Genomic DNA, 19,216 nt, shown 5'->3' with positions numbered 1-19,216 from the left:
TTAACCGACTGCGCCACCCAGGCGCCCCCTTTTTTTTTTTTTTAATAACAGCTTGATTGAGATATAATTCACATACTAACATCTCTGAGCTTCCATTTCTCCGTAAAGAAAAAGGATTGCTTAATTTTTTGGAATAATGATCACATGCGTGTAATTGCCTGCAATGATACTTAAGAGTTCCTGTTCTGTGTTTTCTTAGGTTCTGTATTTGTCTATTTGGCACCCAGTAATTACAGGGCAAAACTGATGGCCAGTGCTGTTCACGTCTCCCCTGTGACCCAGAGGCCATGCTCTGAACCACCGACTTCTCCAACTCCCCCACACCAAGGCAGTATTTCCCCCGCCCCTAAATCACCCCAAGGCCCAGTGCCAGACAACCAGAGACAGTGCCTACGTCCCAGAGCCCACCAGGAACTCAAACCAGATAATCCCAACCTGTTTACCTTTCATGCCTTGTCTTTCCCAGAGAAATCCCAGTAAAGGTGGTGGCCTAAGCCTTCGCCTTGCTCCATTCCGCCCCCTGGCCGACACCGGTGATCCCTCCCATGACCCTGTGCGTCTGGGTCTCTGTTCCTAAGACAACTGTGAGTAGCAAACTTTTCTTTCAGTGGCATTGGCCTCTCTGTGTGGTCACTCAGTCTCCTTCAGAAATTAACACCTGGACACAAATCAATTCTTACCTCAACAAATGTTGAGTTTCGCGGGGGGGGGGGGGAGTGGATGGGAGCAGCAATCATGTCTTAGGTATTTTTCTTCCTTTGCAAACAACCTTTCTTCCCCACAAGTATTAGCGCTGTGCTGAACTCCTCATCATAAGAGTGGAACTTAATCAGTGTTTGTTGAACTGAAGAGATAATTATGTTCTCTCCTAAGATATCACTTGGTGTCAAGACCCAGGCTAGAACCACAAGTGTAGACCAGGGTGGCACATTATGTCTGAACAAACCCAGGAAGCCAGGGCTTGTGAGATCATAACTAAGTCAAACGCCTACATTTCCCTTTTAAGAGAGTTCCTGTACCTTTCGTGGCATTCTGTGTTTGTGAGCCATCCCGTGATTTCTTCTGGGCCACAGGACCTTTCTCCGTGGTTGAATTTATACAGGAAGACTCCAGGAGAGGAAAAAAAAAAAAAAAAAAAAAAGATGAAATTGAGTAAAATTGGTTGGGAGAGGAATACTAACAGTCAACATGCAATTTCCCAGACATTTCTCCTCGTTCTTAGCGATGCATCACGTGGAGGGAGACCACTCAGCAGAGCCTGGGCACCCAGCCCTCTAACCAGGGCGCGTGGCCAAGAGGTGGCTGCAAACGCAGGTCCTGGGGGCCGAGCAGACCGGGATGCCAGTCCCAGCCCTGTCCCTCAGCAGACGCTAAGCTTGGACAAGTCTCTGGACGTCTCGGTTGCCTTAGTTTCCTATTCGGTTCTTAGGAGGATTAAGTCAGCTAATGCGTGCAAAGCAAAGCGCATGTGTGGCTGCTTAAGGGAAGTGGACCGAGAGCATTGTGGCCATTGTTCACGCAATCACTTACCACACTCCCTCGGGGGACATTTCACTGAGCAACTACTACTGCGTCTATTACTAGGCAGACCCTGAGACCTAGCCCCTTGCCCAGAGGAGCTCCCAGTCCAGCAGGGGAGAGAATAGTAAATAGATAATTACGCAAAGGGGTGGGCAGATTCACATATTTCTTAGAGAAGTAAGGTAAGTTAGGATTAGGTTTGTAGATCAGTGACTCAAAAGAACAGTGGCTCAAACTAGGTAGAAATTTCCCTCCCACGTAACAGTCTGAAGGTACGCAATCCAGGGTTTATATGGTATTTCTGCGGTGGTAAGTCCTTAGGGACTCTGACTTCTTCCAGAGTCCCTTCTTCATGGTTCCACCTTTCCTAAGATAGGACCCTTGTTCTTAGGGTCCAAGATGGCAGCAAGAGCTCCAGCCATCACATTCACATTCCAGGCAGCAGAATGGAGAAAAGGAAACAGAGACAAAGGATTCATTCGCATGAGCTGTGTTTTAAGGAAGATTCCTAAAAACTGCCACGCGGCATACCCACTTCTATTTCCTTAACTGGATCTGAGTCGCATGGGCTACATGTGAAATCTAGGGGGGGGCTAGGAAACATCTTTATTCTGCCCATGTATGTGCACAGCTACACATCCAAGGTTCTTTTTCTACAGGGGAGGTGAATGACAGATAGTGGGGAACAATGACTAGTCTGCCACAGGCTGAACAGCAGACTATAGGCGGGAAGCCGGAGTGGGGAATGCTTGATCCTGCCTGGGGGAGAGCTGGAGGGCTTCCAAGGAGAGAAGATGCTTTTGTTCTGTCTTTAAGGATGAGTAGGAGTTTGGCAACGTTAAACAGATGGCCCACCAAGAGGCGGACGTGCAGTCCGCCAGCCTCAACCACCACTTTGCTTTATATAAATACAATATTTGAATGGGAGGAGTGCTGAGACGGCTTCCCATGTCTCATGCAGCTGGCTGTCCGGCAGCCACTGAGTTTTATAGGGTCGAAGCGGTTCCTGAGGTGTGTGAGACAGAAAACACTCCCGGGCTCGATGAAGCATCACATGCCTTGTTAACGGGCCTCAGGGAGATCATGTCATACATGCGAGGAGATTGTCCTGGGTTTGTCTGCTGTTGGAAGGGCGGTGGGGCGATGCGAAAAGAGCTCGGATGCCAGCTGAGGTCAGCTGTGTGGCCCGGGGGAAGCTGTTCACCTCTGTGAGTCTCCCGCTTCCCCTGTCAAATAAAGGTAATACGACATCCTTGCAAGGATGTCGTCAGGGCCTAGAGAGGACACTTCCCCACGCACTCTGTCAGGTTGTGACCAGCAACCATGCCCAAGCTATGAGGCAAGGCGACTAGCATGCAGGTGGGGCGTAGGCTAAGATTGCCCTGGGGCTCCCTCCCCAGCACGGCCCAGAGGAGACGGAAGCGTTCTGTCCCCCGTGGTCACCCTGCTACTCAGACGGCACGCGCTGAGGGCTCAGCTGTGATGGGACAGGGCAGCCCGGGAGCCCATTTTTGAGCTAAGGTGAGATTTGATCTGGGGCTGCCCAGAAATGTCCAGGAGGGCAGTGGGCTTTAGAGCTGGTATCAGCAGGCACGGGCACGAGCTGGAGGAGTTGGAATCATGACTGTTATTGACCCTTACCGTACCCACGCCCTGGAGCTTGGGAAAACTCCGGATAAAATGAGTAGACACTCTGACCAAACCTGACCGACCTGGGGCCTCCCCTGTCAGGTGTGACGCCCATTGTGAGATAAGAACACAGAGGCTCAGATTTGCTCAGAGTGGCACAACTGAGAGATGGCATCACCTTAGAGGGGACTTTAGGTCTGCTGCACCAAGCTAGCCTATGACTCCATGGGGGTCATTCACTCCTAACTCCCATATTTTGCCACAGATACAGACAACTTGGGTAGGACTTGATCTTTAACTCAGACCTCTCCTCCAAAGTCTAGCCTTGCAGACTGAACTACCTAGGTGACATCTGCCTTCACGCTTCTCATAGGCTTCCTCAAGGTAACAAGTTCAAAACTGAGCTCTTGGTAGCTTTCCCCCGCCCCAAACGCTATGCTCTCCCGCTCAGTAAATGGCTCCATTCAGATGCTTCAGCCACACACCGGAAAGCATTTTTGGCTCCTTCCTTTCTTCCCTACCCTTCCTCCCCACTCCCAAGGCCATTCTGTGAGCACAGCTTGAAAGATCTGAAAGATCTGACTCCAAAACACACTTCCGGTCTCTGCTTCTCCTCATCTGCTGTCACAGTCTCTTCCGGAGACAACGACAAAGCCTCCTAACTGGTCCTCTGTCCCCTTGTGTTACATTCTCCATATTCAGAAGACAGTGTGATCTTATAAAAAGAAAAGTCAGACGGTGTATTTCCCTTATTTTAATGGATTCCAATAGCACTTACATTATATCCATACTCCTTGCTATGACTCTCGCAACTGTCCAGGCCGCTGCTGCTTCCCTCGCCTTGACTCCTGCCCCTCTTTCCTACGGTTCCGTCGCCTCTGGGCCATGGTGGGGAGGGGGCCCCAGGCAATCTTAGCTTATGCCCCACCTGCACTGGGTGACAATATCACTGGCCTTCTCTCTGTTCCTTGGATAGCTCAAGCTCTTTGTGTGTGTGTGTGTGTGTGTGTGTGTGTGTGGCCTCAGGGCCTTTGCACACATGTTCCCTTTTTCAGGAAGGTTCTTCCATTAACTCTCTTTTTTTAATGTTTCTATTTATTTTTGAGACAGAGAGAGACAGAGCATGAGCAGGGGAGGGGCAGAGAGAGGGGGAGACACAGAATCTGAAGCGGGCTCCAGGCTCTGAGCTGTAAGCACCGAGCCCGATGCGGGGCTCGAACTCACGGACTGTGAGATCACGACCTGAGCTGAAGTCGGACGCTCAACGGACTGAGCCACCCAGGCGCCCCTCTTCCATTAACTCTTAATGGCTGACTCCTCATCCTTTGGTTCTCAGCTTAAATGGCTCCCTCTGGGGGTGTTATCTGTCACATGTGTGCCCTTCCTTCTCCATATACGCAAGACTCATGCCCCAAGGTGAAAGATGTAAGCTACTCCCCCAGCTTCTTTTGGGCTGTGAAGCAGACATTTCACCAAAGGTCTACCCTCTAGATGCACCACACCTGCCTTCAAGGTATAAATGATCAACATGCTGAAGCAGTGCCCTGCAGAGTCCAAGCAGACTCCAGTTTGGGGAAGTCTGTTGACAGGAAAGCAGAGCAGAGCTTTGAGCATCTGGTCCCAGGAACACTGACTGGGGCACAGCAGTGTACCTTTGTGGGGGTGGAGGGGGCGGCGCGGGGGGGGCAATGGTTTGGGCTTCATTCTTTGTGGCCTGGCCTTTGAAACTAACATGCTGGCCTTTCCTGGGGGCGGTGTATCACCATTTCCCTGAACACATTTCTTCCTGAAGGAGACTACTGTTTGCAGGTAAGAAGATGATGATTCTTCCTTACAAAGATCTTTAACTGTCTTCTCTAATTTTTTTTAATTTATTTTTTTTTTTTTAGCATTTATTTAGTTGTTTTTTTTTTTTTAATTTTTTTTTTCAACGTTTATTTATTTTTGGGCAGAGAGAGACAGAGCATGAACGGGGGAGGGGCAGAGAGAGAGGGAGACACAGAATCGGAAACAGGCTCCAGGCTCTGAGCCATCAGCCCAGAGCCTGACGCGGGGCTCGAACTCACGGACCGCGAGATCGTGACCTAGCTGAAGTCGGACGCTTAACCGACTGCGCCACCCAGGCGCCCCAATTTAGTTTTGAGAGGCAGAGAGAGAGAGAGAGAGAGCGTGCGCGCGCATGAGCACGAGTGGGGGAGGGGCGGAGAGAAAATGAGTCACAGAATCAGACGCAGGCTCCAGGCTCTGAGCTGTCAGCACAGAGCCCGACGCGGGGCTCGAGCCCACGAACCGTGAGATCATGACCTGAGCCAAAGTCAGACGCTCAACCGACTGAGCCACTCAGGCACCCTGGAGTTTATGTTCTAATAGAGGGAGACAGATACTAAACACTACATAAATCCCCCAGGAAAAAGAGCAGCCTGTGATAAGCACTGTGCAGGGAATTCAATTAGCCACGTGATGATAGAGCGTCCCTGGGCAGTCAGGACCGGCCTCACTAGGGCAATGTCAATGAAACTGGAATCTGAATGTCAAGAAGGAGCCAGCCCTTCCTTAGAACTCTGAGGAAAGCACGTTCCAGGCAAAGGGGACAGTTAGTGCAAAGGTTCAGCTGGACACAGGCCTGGAGGGTCCAAGGGCAGAAGGAAGTCCGGTGGGCTGACTGGTGCCGAGGGAGGGAAAGGGTGTGAAGAGGCTGGAGAGAGAGGTGGTGGCCCGATCCCGAGGGGCAATCCAACTCAGGCTAAGGGGCCTGGATTGGATTCCCAGTGCATTGGAGAAACTGCTGGAGGCTTGAGGTGGCGAACAGCCTCATCTGGTGTCTATGAGAAGGTCACTCTGGTGGCTGTGTTGAGACTGGACTGGGGCCAAGGGAGGAGCCCAGGAAGAGGCTGCTGCAGTCGGCCAAGAGCAAACTGATGCCGGACCCTGGGAATCAGCAACCTCCTCACCCCTTTCCAGGTCGAGATCCTCCGGGCGGGGCCCCAGGGGGCAGGTGGATACACCAGGGTCGGGAGGGAGATTTGGGTGTTCCTGGCCAGCGGACCAGATGAGACCACATGGGGAGAACATGTAAGTGGAGGGGAAGGGGCCGGGACAGACTGACGGGCTGAGAGGACAGGGAGCCAGCAAGGAAGACGGAAAAGGAGCAGCCAGCCGGGAAGGAAGGCACTTGCAAAAGCCTGGCAACACAGAAGCCAAGCGGAAAAAGTGGTTCAGGAAGGTGGGAGGAGCCAACCACGTGACACAGACTAGAGCAGGCAACAGATTGGGGTCTGGGCTACGGCAGGAGCCGGCAGCAGCTGCAATGATGCCCTGAGGGCAGGGACCGACTGGAGGGCTGAGGCAAGGAAATGTGGGTGCAGAGGCAAAGGCCGGAAGTGCTAAGGCAGGACTGTTCAAAGATGGGTGTGATCCCACCGAGTGGGAGAAAGTGAGGACACAAGACAGAGGGGTTTGGTCCCCAGGGGGTGGGGTCCAGGGCACAAGCGGGGGCAGGGCCCGTCCTCCATAGGCCAGTGGTGAGGGTACAGATGGGGGCAGGTGCCTCGTGGTAGGAAAGGGAGTGCCTTCCTGCTGACTGCTTCTAACTTCTCAGTGAAGACGCTCCCTGGAGGGTGCTGGGGTGAAGGGCAAGTGAGACAAGTGAGACAGGCCGCCTGCAGTACAAGAATTCTGGGAAGGGAGACCAAGTGACATGAGGGTTTGGGGGAGGGGAGCACATGCTGGGGAAGTGTGCCAGCACAGGCGGGCAGTGCTAAGTGCCCCGTTGAGACGTGCGGCCGTGGATTGACAGGGGCCGCGGCCACACAGACACGTGCTATGATCTTCATCACGGCAGGGAGAAGGCCCTGCTATTATTGTGCTCATGTCACACCTGCGGAAACCAAGTCTCAGAGAGGTTAAGTAACTTGTCCGAGGCTGCACAGCTACAGTCTGAACCTGTGAGAGCAGGCTTTGAACCAGAGACCTTCAAGCCCTGTGGGGACATGGAAACTTCCCAAGGAGCACTGGCCTTGCCAGTTCAAAGAACATCCATTTCCAGATCCTTAAGTGTGCATCCGTCCTGTTTTTCTAAAAGTGATCGTCCTGAGAATGTAGCCTTTATCCCGCTTTACAAAAGAAAGGCACACCCTTCACCCATTCCAAACATTGGGTGAATGTGCCAGGGGGAAAACACCCCCAACTCCGCCCCAAACAAAGGGGAAAGTCTGGTCTAACGATGTATCGAGCCTCATATGCTACTTATTCAGAATGAAGCATATTAGAAATGAGGATGTTGGGGAGCCTGGGTGGCTCAGTCGGTTGAGCGTCCGACTTGGGCTCAGGCCATGATCTCGCAGTTCACGAGTTCGAGCCCCACATCGGGCTCTGCGCTGACAGCTCAGAGCCTGGAGCCTGCTTCGGATTCTGTGTCTCCCTCTCTCTCTGCCCCTTCCCCGCTCGTGCTCTCTCCCTCTCTCTCTCAAAAATAAATAAACATTAAAAAAAAGAGAGAGAGAAAGCAATGAGGATGTCGGTCTACAGCTTAAAGATTAGTAGCAGAGGGGTGCTTGGGTGGCTCAGTTGGTTAAGCATCTGACTCCTGATCTCTGCGCAGGTCATGATGTCACTGTTCTTGGGGTGGAGCCCCTCATCAGGCTCTGCGCTGACAGCGGGGAGCCTGCTTGGGATTCTCTCTCCCTCTCTCTCTGACCCTTCCTTGCTCATGGTCGCCTTCTCTCAAAATAAATAAATAAAAACTTAAAAAAAAAAAAAAAAGATTAGTGGCAGAGACAGCCATGATCATAGGAATGACCGCATAATTCCATAAGTGCTCTGAAGGACAGAGCTCTGAGTATCACAAGGAACCAAATGCAGATGAGGGTCAAGGCTGCTGACCCTGAGGATGAGGGCTTCAGCTGAGATAGAAGGATGAGTACGTGTCCCCTGAACCAGGGTGGCAACTCCTTCGGCCGAGAGCCAGAGAGTAAACGTTTTTGGTTGTGCGGGCCATGATGTCTGTACCGCAACTACTCAGCCCTGCCATTGCAGTGCAAAGCCAGTTGAAGACCATGGTCAACCAGGGACCGTGGCGGTGTGCCAGTGACATTGTACTTACAAAAACGGGCAGCAAAAGGCCTCTTTCATTGTTTTCCCAGACATTTATTTGTCCAGCTTTCTGGAAAAAGGAGGCCTTGATCGGTAGCAGTAGCATTTGGTTTCGTGTTACCAGTGGGAGGAGATGCTGGCAATGATGGTGGCAGGAGGGAGCTTACCTGGGACAAGAGGAGTGGCAGGTACAGAGGCCAGGTGTTGGTAGGGGTGTGACGTCCACAAGGAACTGAGAGAACACACCTGCAGGGGGAGCCCCAAGGGCCCAGGAAGGTGGAGATGGGGCCGGCAGGACGTGGCAGGGTCGCACAGGTCAGTCTACCCCACGGCAAGAGGAAGCCTTCTGAGGTTCGGGAGGTATTTTGTATTTGGGCTGGGGGAGGGTGTTTAGGGTAGGGGGAGTTGGGTGGGGCCAGGGGGGTGACCTAGGACATAATTAGATCTGCATTCTGAAAAGATTGCCGGGGTACCGGGGAGCCTGAGGGAGCAAGGAGCCTGCTGTAATATGAAGGAGCTCAAACTGGAGTGTAGGGAGGGGAGGGGAGGGGAGGGGAGGGGTGGTGCTGGAGCCGCCTAGGAGGGAACCTCACAGGGCACAGAGGGGCAAGCAGGGGTCGAGAGGACAGCCAGGCGCAGGTTTCTGACAAGGGCTGATAGGGAGGAAAAGACAGAAAAGCACCTTGAGCTGAGCCTCTGCTTCTTTTCCCTTCACTTCCCCATCACTGCATTTCTGGGGTCACCCTTTGGTGCTCTGCTCATGCACGCAGACCTAGAGGACCACCAGGACCCCTCCCCGAGACGCTGGGCGGGGAGCACAGAGATGTGGAACCACGTGGAAGTCACTGAAGCATCTGGGATGCAAAGGGTCTGGGTCTGTGACTCTCTACTCACCTTCGGGCCCTGGGCTTCCTTGCTCTGGGTAGACTTCTGGAAGGCACAGCTCTTAGAAGTGGACAAAGGAAACTCTCTTCCTAGGAAGGAGACAAAGTTGTGCTTCAGTTCCTTCTTGTCCTGGAGAGGACACCGTAGACCAGGAGTTTTGACACAGCCCCCTCCGTGGAGGACAACAGACCTCAGGCAAACCAGAGCCCCTCAGTCCATTACACCTGCTGAATGACCTTGGGCAAGTTACCTAACCTCCCGGATCCTGTTAAAGGCTTAAATACCAACTATCTTGCAGGGCTGGTGAGCCAATTAAATAATGTATGCGGAGCCCCATACACAGTGCAAGCACTCAACCCACAGGGGAAAAAAAGTACTGGCTTCAAAAGAAAAACCAAAAATTGAAAACATCGAAATGAAGACATGTTGGCTTAAACCCTTAAAAAAGTTAACAATCTATCCATCTCCTAGAGTGTCATTAAATTTGAAGATAGTTCACAGGTTAGATGTTGTTCACTTTGCAACTCCTGTGTGTCCACGGTGATTGCTGGGAAAGCGAACATATCAAGCGGGGGTCATGCTCTTCTCTGAGGCCTGCCAGGCAGTCCCTCCCCTGTGCCCTAGACTGGCGCTTCGCAAACTGGACAGCGCTTACGGAGCCCTGGGGGACCACCGCGGAGCCCGGTGCAGCCGGGCTAGAGACGCTGACGCTGCTGGTCCTTCTAGGTGGCAAAGGCGTGGCTCTCAGTGTCCCCGCGCAGACAGGGGGTTCACCATCGTGGGGACTGTACTGCCTCTCAGGGGGCCCCTCCTTCCTGCTGAGTGGCCTCACATTCCCTGAGGGAGGCAGACTGAGTGGGGACAATGGCTTCATTGGCCAGAGGGCCCACAGGCTGCCGAAAGCAGGAGGTTGATTAGCCCGTCTGGGCAAAATTCTGGCCCTCCAGCTGCGCAGGGGCGCCTTGGGCGCATGAGCCTCTCTGCCCCTCACCTCCTGCTGTAAGAGGAGGGGAACAGGCTCTCTCATAGGGGTAGAGTAGGCGGAAAACAAAGTAACACAAGCTGGCTGGTGCAGAGAATGAGTCAGTATGCGACAGCATGATTTTTACTGCTGATCAGAGTACAGCTTTGTGCTTAGACTCACATTCTTTCCGGTATGAACTGTTTCCACTATATTTGAGAAAAAAATAATTTTCTCACTCCTATCCTCCACTTCCAAAGGGTCCTGGGTGTGGCTGAGGGATTTCATTAGTGGGATGTTGTCTGCCCTCTGGGTCCTATTCACCTACTAACGATAGGGCTTTTCTGTGTCCCTGGGGTGCCCCCATGGAAAGGATAGACCTCCCCCTGCTGGAGAAAATATCCACCTGACCCAACAGTGTGTCCCTTTGGCTTTGCAGTTCCGTGTTTGAATCCTGACTCAGCCACCCACAGGCTGGTTACCCCGTAAAGTCCTCTCACCGCTGCCACGAGAAATGCCTCTGGGTCTTCTCGCATGCTGGTCCCTCTGCCTGGAACAGTAATTCTCCCCTTCACCCGCCTAAAATACACATCCTTCGAATCTCAGCTTCAATGCCACTTGCCTGCTCAGGGCTGGACTGGGTACCTCTCCCCATGCTGCCTCAGCACGCTGTAAGCCCCACCACAGTGCCCAATCCAAGGTAGTGTCACTGCGTTGCCTAAATTCCTCCTAGACTGCGCTATGGGTCCCAGTAACCGGACACCCAGAGACACCCAGGAACCGGCATCCATCGTTAGAATACAAAATTCCACCCCTGCAGCCCAGCAATTATGTTGCGCTGACTTTTAAGTGCACCCTGAACATCAGCATTTCAGTCATTTTGGTGACCGGACAGGGGAGCGGCAAAGGGAACCTGGCCCGACTACCTCAATACTAAGGCCCTGCCCTGCCTCCACTGGATACGGGGGGTGTGGCAGGGCCACAGGGGGCTAAAGTCCACAAGTGGCACCTTACTCTTTAACAGTCGTTTTCTCTGCAAAATTAATTCTTCTCTCCGGAATCTCTCTGGATCTAGTTCCGAGTAGTCCCAGCTGTTATAGCTCTGTAGGCAAGGATATATACCTAACAGAGAATGAAGAGGGATCGTGAAAACCTCCATAAAAGAGAAGGGAAGCAGAAAACTGAAGCCAGAGCCTCTCCTCCAGGAGCCCCCTGCTGGTCCTAGGGAGGCGGGGCTTCTAGCATTAGCCCCACCCTACAGTGGCCCTGAGCCTTGCGGAGGTGGGGGGAGCACCCCCCCTTCCTCTCTAGGTCCGCTTGGTGCCTTCCTCTGGAAAAGGGAGATGGTGGGGCGCCTGGGTGGCTCAGTGGGTTAAGCGTCCGACTTCGGCTCAGGTCATAATCTCGCGGTTCGTGAGTTCGAGCCCCGTATCAGGGTCTGTGCTGACGGCTTGGAGCCTGGAGGCTGCTTGGGATTCTGTGTCTCCTTCTCTCTCTGCCCATCCCCCACTCGTGCTCTGTCTCTGTCTCTCTCTCTCAAAAATGAGTAGATGTTAAAAAAATTTTTAATAACTTAAAAAAACAAAACAAAGAAAATGGAGATGAAGTTTGCCCTGCGTTCCAGACAGCGTGAGTGTCAAGATCCGATCCGATCACACCAGGACACGTGACCCTGTGTACACAGATGTGAAGGGTTTGTAGACTTTGGTTTTCCTGCCCATCTCCTCTGCTCTTGCTGGACTGGGAACTCCCTGAGCGCAGGACCTGGGCCTTATTCACCTTTGCACCTCCAGGGCTTAGCTCTGGACCTAGCACATAACAAACAGGTGCTTAGCAAGTATTTGTCCAACATCTTATCACACTTAGCTAAGTACCAGAAATGGTTCTCCCTGAATATTTGATGGTGACACTAATGGGGCTGATGCTTTCTCTTGTAAGAAAACCACGTGCTTCAGAGTCTTGGCTCCTGGAACCTGAACGCTCAGACATTAGAAGGATTCCACTTTCTCCCTCGGTTCTTTGGTGTAGAAAGGAAAAGACCAAGGATCACTTGAGAAGTTTTGACCACCTATGCAAAGATGCTGCCTCCACTGGACAAAGCAAGTGGACGGGGGGGGGGGGGTGGGGGGTTATTGCTGAGAATGCGTTAGGGGAAGGAGGCACAGTCTTGGACAAAACGGGAAATAGGAAGGGCGAAGCGAAGAAAAGAGTCGGAAAATGAGAGGAAGGATGGAGCAGTGGTCCAGACCTAGCTTTGCAGCGGGACAGCCGGGATCTGAACGCCTGCTCCCCTGTTTGGTGGCTGTGGGACTTCTTGGAGTCTGCATATGTTAAGAGGATTAAATGGGTGTGCAGAAAAGGCTGAGCAGGCACAAGGCTGTTCTCCTTGGAAAATCTTGCTTGTGAACTTGGCCTTTGGCTAGCATCTGCGAGTTGTCTGGTAAACATTTCTCTACACTGATATAACTTGCCCTAACTACCCAGAAGTGGGCGAATTCCTGGAAGTGTACAACCTACCGCCACTGAATCATGAAGCAATACAAAAGCGGACCAGACCGATAATGAGTAAGGAGATTGAGTCAGTAATCAAAAACCTCCCAAATAAAGAAAAGCCCAGGACGAGATGGCTTCACAGGTGAGCGCTACAAAACACTTAAAGAATTAACTCCAACCTTTCTCAAACTCTTTGAAAAAAACTGAAGAGGAGGGAACACTCCCAAACTCATTTTATGAGGTGAGCATTACCCTCATACCAAATCCAGATTAAGTATGCTGCAAGAAAACTACAGACCAAAGTCCCTGATGAATATAGATGCAAAACCTCTTAAGAAAGTACCAGCAAACTGAATTCAGCATCATTTTAGGAGGATCATACACCATGGTCAAGTGAGATTGATCCCTGCGATGCAAAGATGGTCCAATAGCCACAAATCAATCAATCAACATAATACATGTTAATAGAAGGAAAGATAAAAGTCATGACAGTCTCAATCGGTGCAGGAAGAACATTTGTCACAATTCAACATCTTTCTGTGATAAAGACACTCAACAAAGTGGGGACAGAAGGAACACACCTCAGTGTAATAAAAGCCCCATATGACAAGCCTGCAGCTAACATCATACTCAATGGTGAAGAAAAGCTTTTCTTCTAAGACCAGGAACGAGATAAGGGTGGCCACTCTCACTACTCCTATTCAACATAGTACCAGAAGATCTAGCCAGAATGATTAGAAGAAAGAAAGGAAAAAAGGCATCCAAATCAGAATGGAAGAAGTAAAATCGTCTCTGTTTGCTGATGACCCCATCTCGTACGCAGAAAAATCTAGAGGCCACCAAAAAACTGTTAGAATTAACAAATTCAGTACTTTTTCAGGATACAAAATCAACATATCAAAGTCAGTTGGGTTTCTATACATTGACAAGGAGCTATGTGGGGAAAAAATAAAGAAAACAACCCAACCCCACTCATGATAACATCAAAAACAGTGAAATACTTAGGAATAAATGTAACCAAGGAAGTGAAAAGTCTGTACATTGAAAACTGTAAGACACTGATGAGAGAAATTGAAGGAGACACAAATCAACGGAAAAATATGCTGTGTTCATAGATCAAGAGAATGAATATTGTGAAAACATCCATACTCCCCAAAGCCATCTGTAGATTCAATGCAATCTCTCAAAATTCCAACGGCATTTTTCACAGAAGTAGAGAAAACCATCCTAAAATTTGTATGCATCCACGAGAGACCCTGAATAGCCAAAGCAATCTTGAAAAGGAATATAGGTGGAGACATCACACTCTCTGATTTTAAACTATATTACAAAGCTAAGAAATCAAAATAGTATGGTACTGGCATAAAAACAGACACATGGATCAATGAAACAGAATTGAGAACCCAGAAATCAACCTACACATAGATGGTCAACTGACATTTGGTAAGGGAGCCAAGAATGTACAATGGGGAAAAAACAGTCTCTTCAATAAATGGTGCTGGGAAAACTGGACAGCCACATGCAAATGAATGAAACCGAACCCCCTAATTTTTACACCACTTAACAAAAATTAACTTGGAATGGATTAAGGACTTAAATGTAAGATCTGAAACCATAAAACTCCTGGGAGAAAATATAGGGAAAAAGCTCTCTGACATTGGTCTTGGCCATGACTTTTTGGCTACGACACCAAAAGCACAAAGCAACAAAGCAAAAATCAACAAATGGGACTACGTGCAACTAAAAGGCTTCTGTGCAGCAGGAGAAACAATAGCACGAAAAAGCAACACATGGAAGGGAAGAAGATATTTGCAAACCATACGTTTGATAAAAGGTTAAATATCCAAAGCATATAAGGAACTCATAGACTCAATAGCAAAAATAAGTAAGTAAATAAATAAATAAATAAATAAATAAATAAATAATAATAATAATCTGGTTAAAAATGGGCAAAGGACCTGAACAGTTATTTTTCCAAAGAAGACACGGCCAACAAATATGTGAAAAGGCTCTCAACGTCACTAACCAACAGGGAAATGCAAACCAGAACCACAGTGAGATATCACCTCACACCTGCTAGGATGGCCATGATCAAAAAGACCAGAGGTAACAAATGCTGGAGAGGATGTAGAAAAAAGGGAACCCTCTGCACTGTTGGAAGCGATGTAAATTGGTACTGTCACTATGGGAAACAGTATGGAAGCTCTTCAAAAAATTAAAAATAGAATGACTCTATGATTCAGGAATCCTACTCCAAAGGAAATGAAATCACAGTCTCAAAGAGATACCTGCACCCCTAGGTTCCCTGCAGCATTATTCACAATAGCCAAGGCATGGAAACAGTCTGAGTGTCCGTCAATGGGTGGATGGATAAAGAAAATGTGGCATATATATACACAATGGAATGTTATTCAGCCATAAAAAGAAGGAAAGCCAGACAATGCAACAACGTGCATGGGCCTTGAGGGCATTATGCTAAGTGAAATTAGGCAGATGGAGAGAGACAAATACTGTTACGCGATCTCACTTATAGGCGGAAGCTAAAAAGCCAAACTCATAGAAGCAGAGAGTAGACTGGTGGTCGCCAGGGGCTGGGGATGGAGGAAATGAAGAGATGTGGGTCAAAGGGGGTAAAGTTCCAGTTATAGGAGGAACGAGTCCCAGGGATCTACGGCATGATGGCTACAGTTAACAATACTGTGTTGTATATTTGACTGTTGTCATGAGAGTAGCTTCTAAGTGTTCTCACCATAACAACAAAATGATAATTACGTGTGATGAAGGATGTGTTAACTAACCTCATTATGGTAACATTTCCCAACATATGCATGCGTCAAATCGTTACGTTGTGCATCTTACACATACACAATGTTATGCATCAATTATACCAATAAAGCTGGGGGAAATTTTTCCCCTAACTGGTGAGAGTGGCAAGCTGTAAAACAGTGTGGCTTCTGCTGAACACCTGCTTTCCTGGAATTTTGGTACATGACAGACAGAGGTCTCTATGTGACCAGCCCCCAGTAGAAAGCTTGGGTGCTGTGTCTCTAGCGGGCTGGGCAGAAACATCACACGTGTTGCTGCATTTTTGTTGCAGAGGGATGACAGTGCCCTGCCTAACTCCTCACGGAAGGGAGACAGCATGAGGAAGCTTGCACAGGAATCCCTCCAGACCCTGCCTGTCATTTCCCTTAGGAATATTCCCTGGCTGGGGGCACCTGGGTGGCTCAGTCGGTTGAGCATCTGACTTCGGCTCAGGTCATGATCTCATGGTCCGTGAGTTCGAGCCCCGCATCAGGCTCTGTGCTGACAGCTCGGAGCCTAGAGCCTGCTTCAGATTCTGTGTCTCCCTCTCTCTCTGCCCCTCCCCTGCTCATGCTCTCTTTCTCTCAAGAATAAATAAACATTAAAAAATTAAAAAAAAAAAAAAAAGAACATTCCCTGGCTGTGTAACCTCATTGCACTGCCATAATCTTGGCTGTCAATACTCCTACGTGCTGAGACCTGAGAGTTCGCCTAGCAAATACCTTAATGTGGGAACGGCTTGGAGACCCCCAAGACAATAGGAAATGTAAAAGAGTGCTTACTTAGCACAGTACTTAGGACCCAGGAACTTCTCAATAGGTAGGAGATTTTAAGGGCCTTAGAAAATATCTAGGTTGAGAAGAGGGGAGTGGGGAAGGGGAGTGAAAAGTCGTTAAAAGCAAACACCACCCTGGGCACTCACTGTGCGGGCAGCAGGGACAAGGGGACTACAGTTGGGCCACGTGGAGTCACCCGGGGGAGGAAGGTTGGGATCGTCCAACCAGCATACACTTTGGGGTTGCTGAGTTCTGCATCCATCAGCCCACAGCACATGGCCAACTAATGGGGCTCGGCTGGAGCCTGCTCCCTACAGATGCACCGGGCACAAAAAGGGACTAAGAACATCTCAGAACTGTTCTGCAGAAGCAGGCGAGATCAGTACTCCACGGGGCTCTAACCACACACCTTACCTTCTTGAACGTCAACGAGAGTAGAGGATAGCTGCCTCAGTAAAGGGTGTTATGACCTAGGCTCAGGCAGAAAAGTATTTCCAGAATCGTGTTCCCCAGGACAGAGCAGGCTCCTCTTACCCGAAATCCATAGGCTCATTGTGTTGCAGATGTCCGACTTGAAATCGTGCGTGTTGAACCAGGACTGTGGGAAGCAGCAACAGAAGCTGGTGTACAGGGCTTTACTCAGAAGAGATGGCAGCCTCTGGGGAGGGCGGGGGCGGGGTGGGGGGGGGGGGAAGCAGAGCTCAGGCCATGTTCTGGACGTTTCCGCACCCAGAAAAGAGCCCCCGACTGTGGAAAGGATCTGTGATAAAACTCTCCACCTGACACCGTGCTGCCTTCCATTCATGGGGGGGGAGCAGTTTTATCTGTCATTGGCCCACATCTTGGTGGACTCCTTACCCTACCTGGGGACCCCACCTCAGACCTCAGGCTAGGCTTGGCCAGCAACCTCCCCCTCTCGCTTTCCCTCTGCACGCGGTCTGCGGCTCGGCCCCTCCTGCCACCTCCAAAGAGTAGCCCGGATGACAAGATACATTTGACCCACCCATCAGAGATTACAGGAAGTACCACGACTGTTATTTTTTTCCCCTCTGCACGCGTGGAACTGTTGTCCCTTCTTAACTACGGTTGAGTTCAAATTATACATTTATATCTGGCTTTGTTCATTTAACAATATAGTAGAAGCGCTTCCTCAGGTTGTTAGAAACTCTTCGGGATTTTTTTCCCCACGAGTGAACTTCATAATATTGTGCTGAGTAGGCATATCAAAATTTACTTCAACACCCCCATCGGGGGGGTACCGTTTCTATGTCTGGCACATAGCAGGCAGTCAAAACTTTGTGGAATGCATGAGTGAAAGCAGTTTTTCCCGAGTATTCGATTATGACTTCCAGAAGATGGAATCACGGGGGCGCGTGGGTGGCTCAGTCGGTTAAGCGTCCGACTTCAGCTCAGGTCACGATCTCGCGGTCCGTGAGTTCGAGCCCCGTGTCGGGCTCTGGGCCGATGGCTCAGAGCCTGGAGCCTGCTTCCGATTCTGTGTCTCCCTCTCTCTGCCCCTCCCCCATTCACGCTCTGTCTCTCTCTGTCTCAAAAATAAATAAAACGTTAAAAGAAAAAAAAAATTAAAAAAAAAGAAGATGGAATCACGATAGTAATCATAGCAGCTATGATACGTTGGGGGCTTATCGTAGCAAAAATGTAACGATGCACTTCTCTCTCAGACTGTCAGAGTGTCATTTCCCTAGATCCTTCACAACCCTGGCGATTATTCTTTTTAATCCATGCAATCCAGCAGGTAAAAAGGGGCATCAAATGGCTATTGTTTTAATTTGTATGTTTGACGACTGTTAAGGGTGAACTTTTTTTCCCATTTGTATTTCTTCCCTGATGAATTTCTGGTTTGGTACTTTGTCCGCTGGCCTAGAAGGGGTTTCGTAAGATTTATAAGAGTTCTTTTTTTTTTTTAAGTTGTTGTGTATTTAAGTAATCTCTGTACCCAACGTGGGGCTCGAACTCATGACCCCGAGATCAAGAGATGAACGCTCCTCCAACTGAGCCAGCCAGGCGTCCCAATTTGTAAGAGTTCTTTCCATTGTGTGACATATATGCTCCGTGATTTCTGCAGTTTCGCATTTGCCTTTTAACTTTGTGGTAATTTATTTACGTAGTTAAATCAGTCTTTGTGAATGTATGTATATTCATGCTTTTTAATTTTAAAATCACATGCTTATTTGAATACTACAGGAATATTTAAAGTAGAAAAGGAAGTCTCTTACAACCTCATTCCCCAGAGATAATCATTGCTAAGAGCTGGGTAAGTATTTTTCCAGATTTTTTTTTTTTCTATTCATAGGCACACATGCATATATACATATACGTTTTTAAACACAGAGTTCTAGAAATTTCTTTGCTTTCCACTTAAAATACGCCATATATAGATCTACCTTATTTTTTTGTGACTGCGGCATTGCAAGTCTGTGTATGAATATAGCACAACTTACTAATTACTCCCTCACGGAAAGAATGTTAAGGGCATTCTATTGGCATTAGCGCGATTTTTTGTTCTCCCAACAGTGGTTGATGCTCACTTTCAAGAGAGCCTCTTCATAGTGGGATTTGGATTCATGCAACAAGAGAGACGCGTAGTGTTGGGATATCCGATCGAACAACTTATTCTGGATCTCCTTGTTTGGCTACCAGGAATAAGAGTGGAGACGGAATTACTAGAGCCTCCTGATGAAACGGCTAAGGCCTGAGGTTCTTAAATGCGTACTCCTCTTATTCTCAAGAGGTTGAACCTCCTGTCGTTTAAGAAATAGTACGTTGATTTTTATAGGATTTATGAAATCGATTTATACGCGGGGCGGATTGTTGAAGAAAGTGCGCAAACTCTGGGGTGGGAGGTCCCGACCTTGCTCCCGGCCCTGTGCTTGACCAGCCATGTGTCAGGGACCAGTTCCTGATGCTCAGGGGGCTACGGGACATTGTGCGGAGGCTGAAGCACAGGATGGATGGAAGAGGCACGGGTGGGGAAGGGAAGGGGTGGCAGATGGGGCTGCAGGGGTGCTCCATAGAATCAGAGAGCCTGGTAGCC

The 19,216-nt window shown here is 49.5% G+C and overlaps 1 protein-coding gene across 5 annotated transcripts in view; it reads right to left on the bottom strand.

Annotated features, from left to right (window-relative positions):
• The window catches only part of FAM227A (family with sequence similarity 227 member A), a 75,770-nt gene that overhangs the window by 33,888 nt on the left and 22,666 nt on the right, over positions 1 to 19,216 (bottom strand). For 3 of the 5 annotated variants that reach the window (XM_040490822.1, XM_040490818.1, XM_040490819.1), the window contains 5 exons: positions 18,711 to 18,815; positions 16,696 to 16,819; positions 11,102 to 11,209; positions 9,136 to 9,215; positions 1,020 to 1,107 (listed from right to left, as the gene is read on the bottom strand). In XM_040490822.1, the coding sequence (XP_040346756.1) occupies positions 1,020 to 1,107; positions 9,136 to 9,215; positions 11,102 to 11,209; positions 16,696 to 16,819; positions 18,711 to 18,815 (505 nt within the window). The remainder of the gene's footprint in view (positions 1 to 1,019; positions 1,108 to 9,135; positions 9,216 to 11,101; positions 11,210 to 16,695; positions 16,820 to 18,710; positions 18,816 to 19,216) is intronic. The other 2 variants (XM_040490820.1, XM_040490821.1) reach the window with 2 other exon arrangements.

This window comes from Herpailurus yagouaroundi, unplaced genomic scaffold (assembly GCF_014898765.1).
Source record: "Herpailurus yagouaroundi ecotype Mexico unplaced genomic scaffold, PumYag 182, whole genome shotgun sequence".
Classification (NCBI taxonomy): domain Eukaryota; kingdom Metazoa; phylum Chordata; class Mammalia; order Carnivora; family Felidae; genus Herpailurus; species Herpailurus yagouaroundi.
Note: the sequence above shows the minus strand (reverse complement) of the source record. Positions and strands in the feature narration are given on the sequence as shown.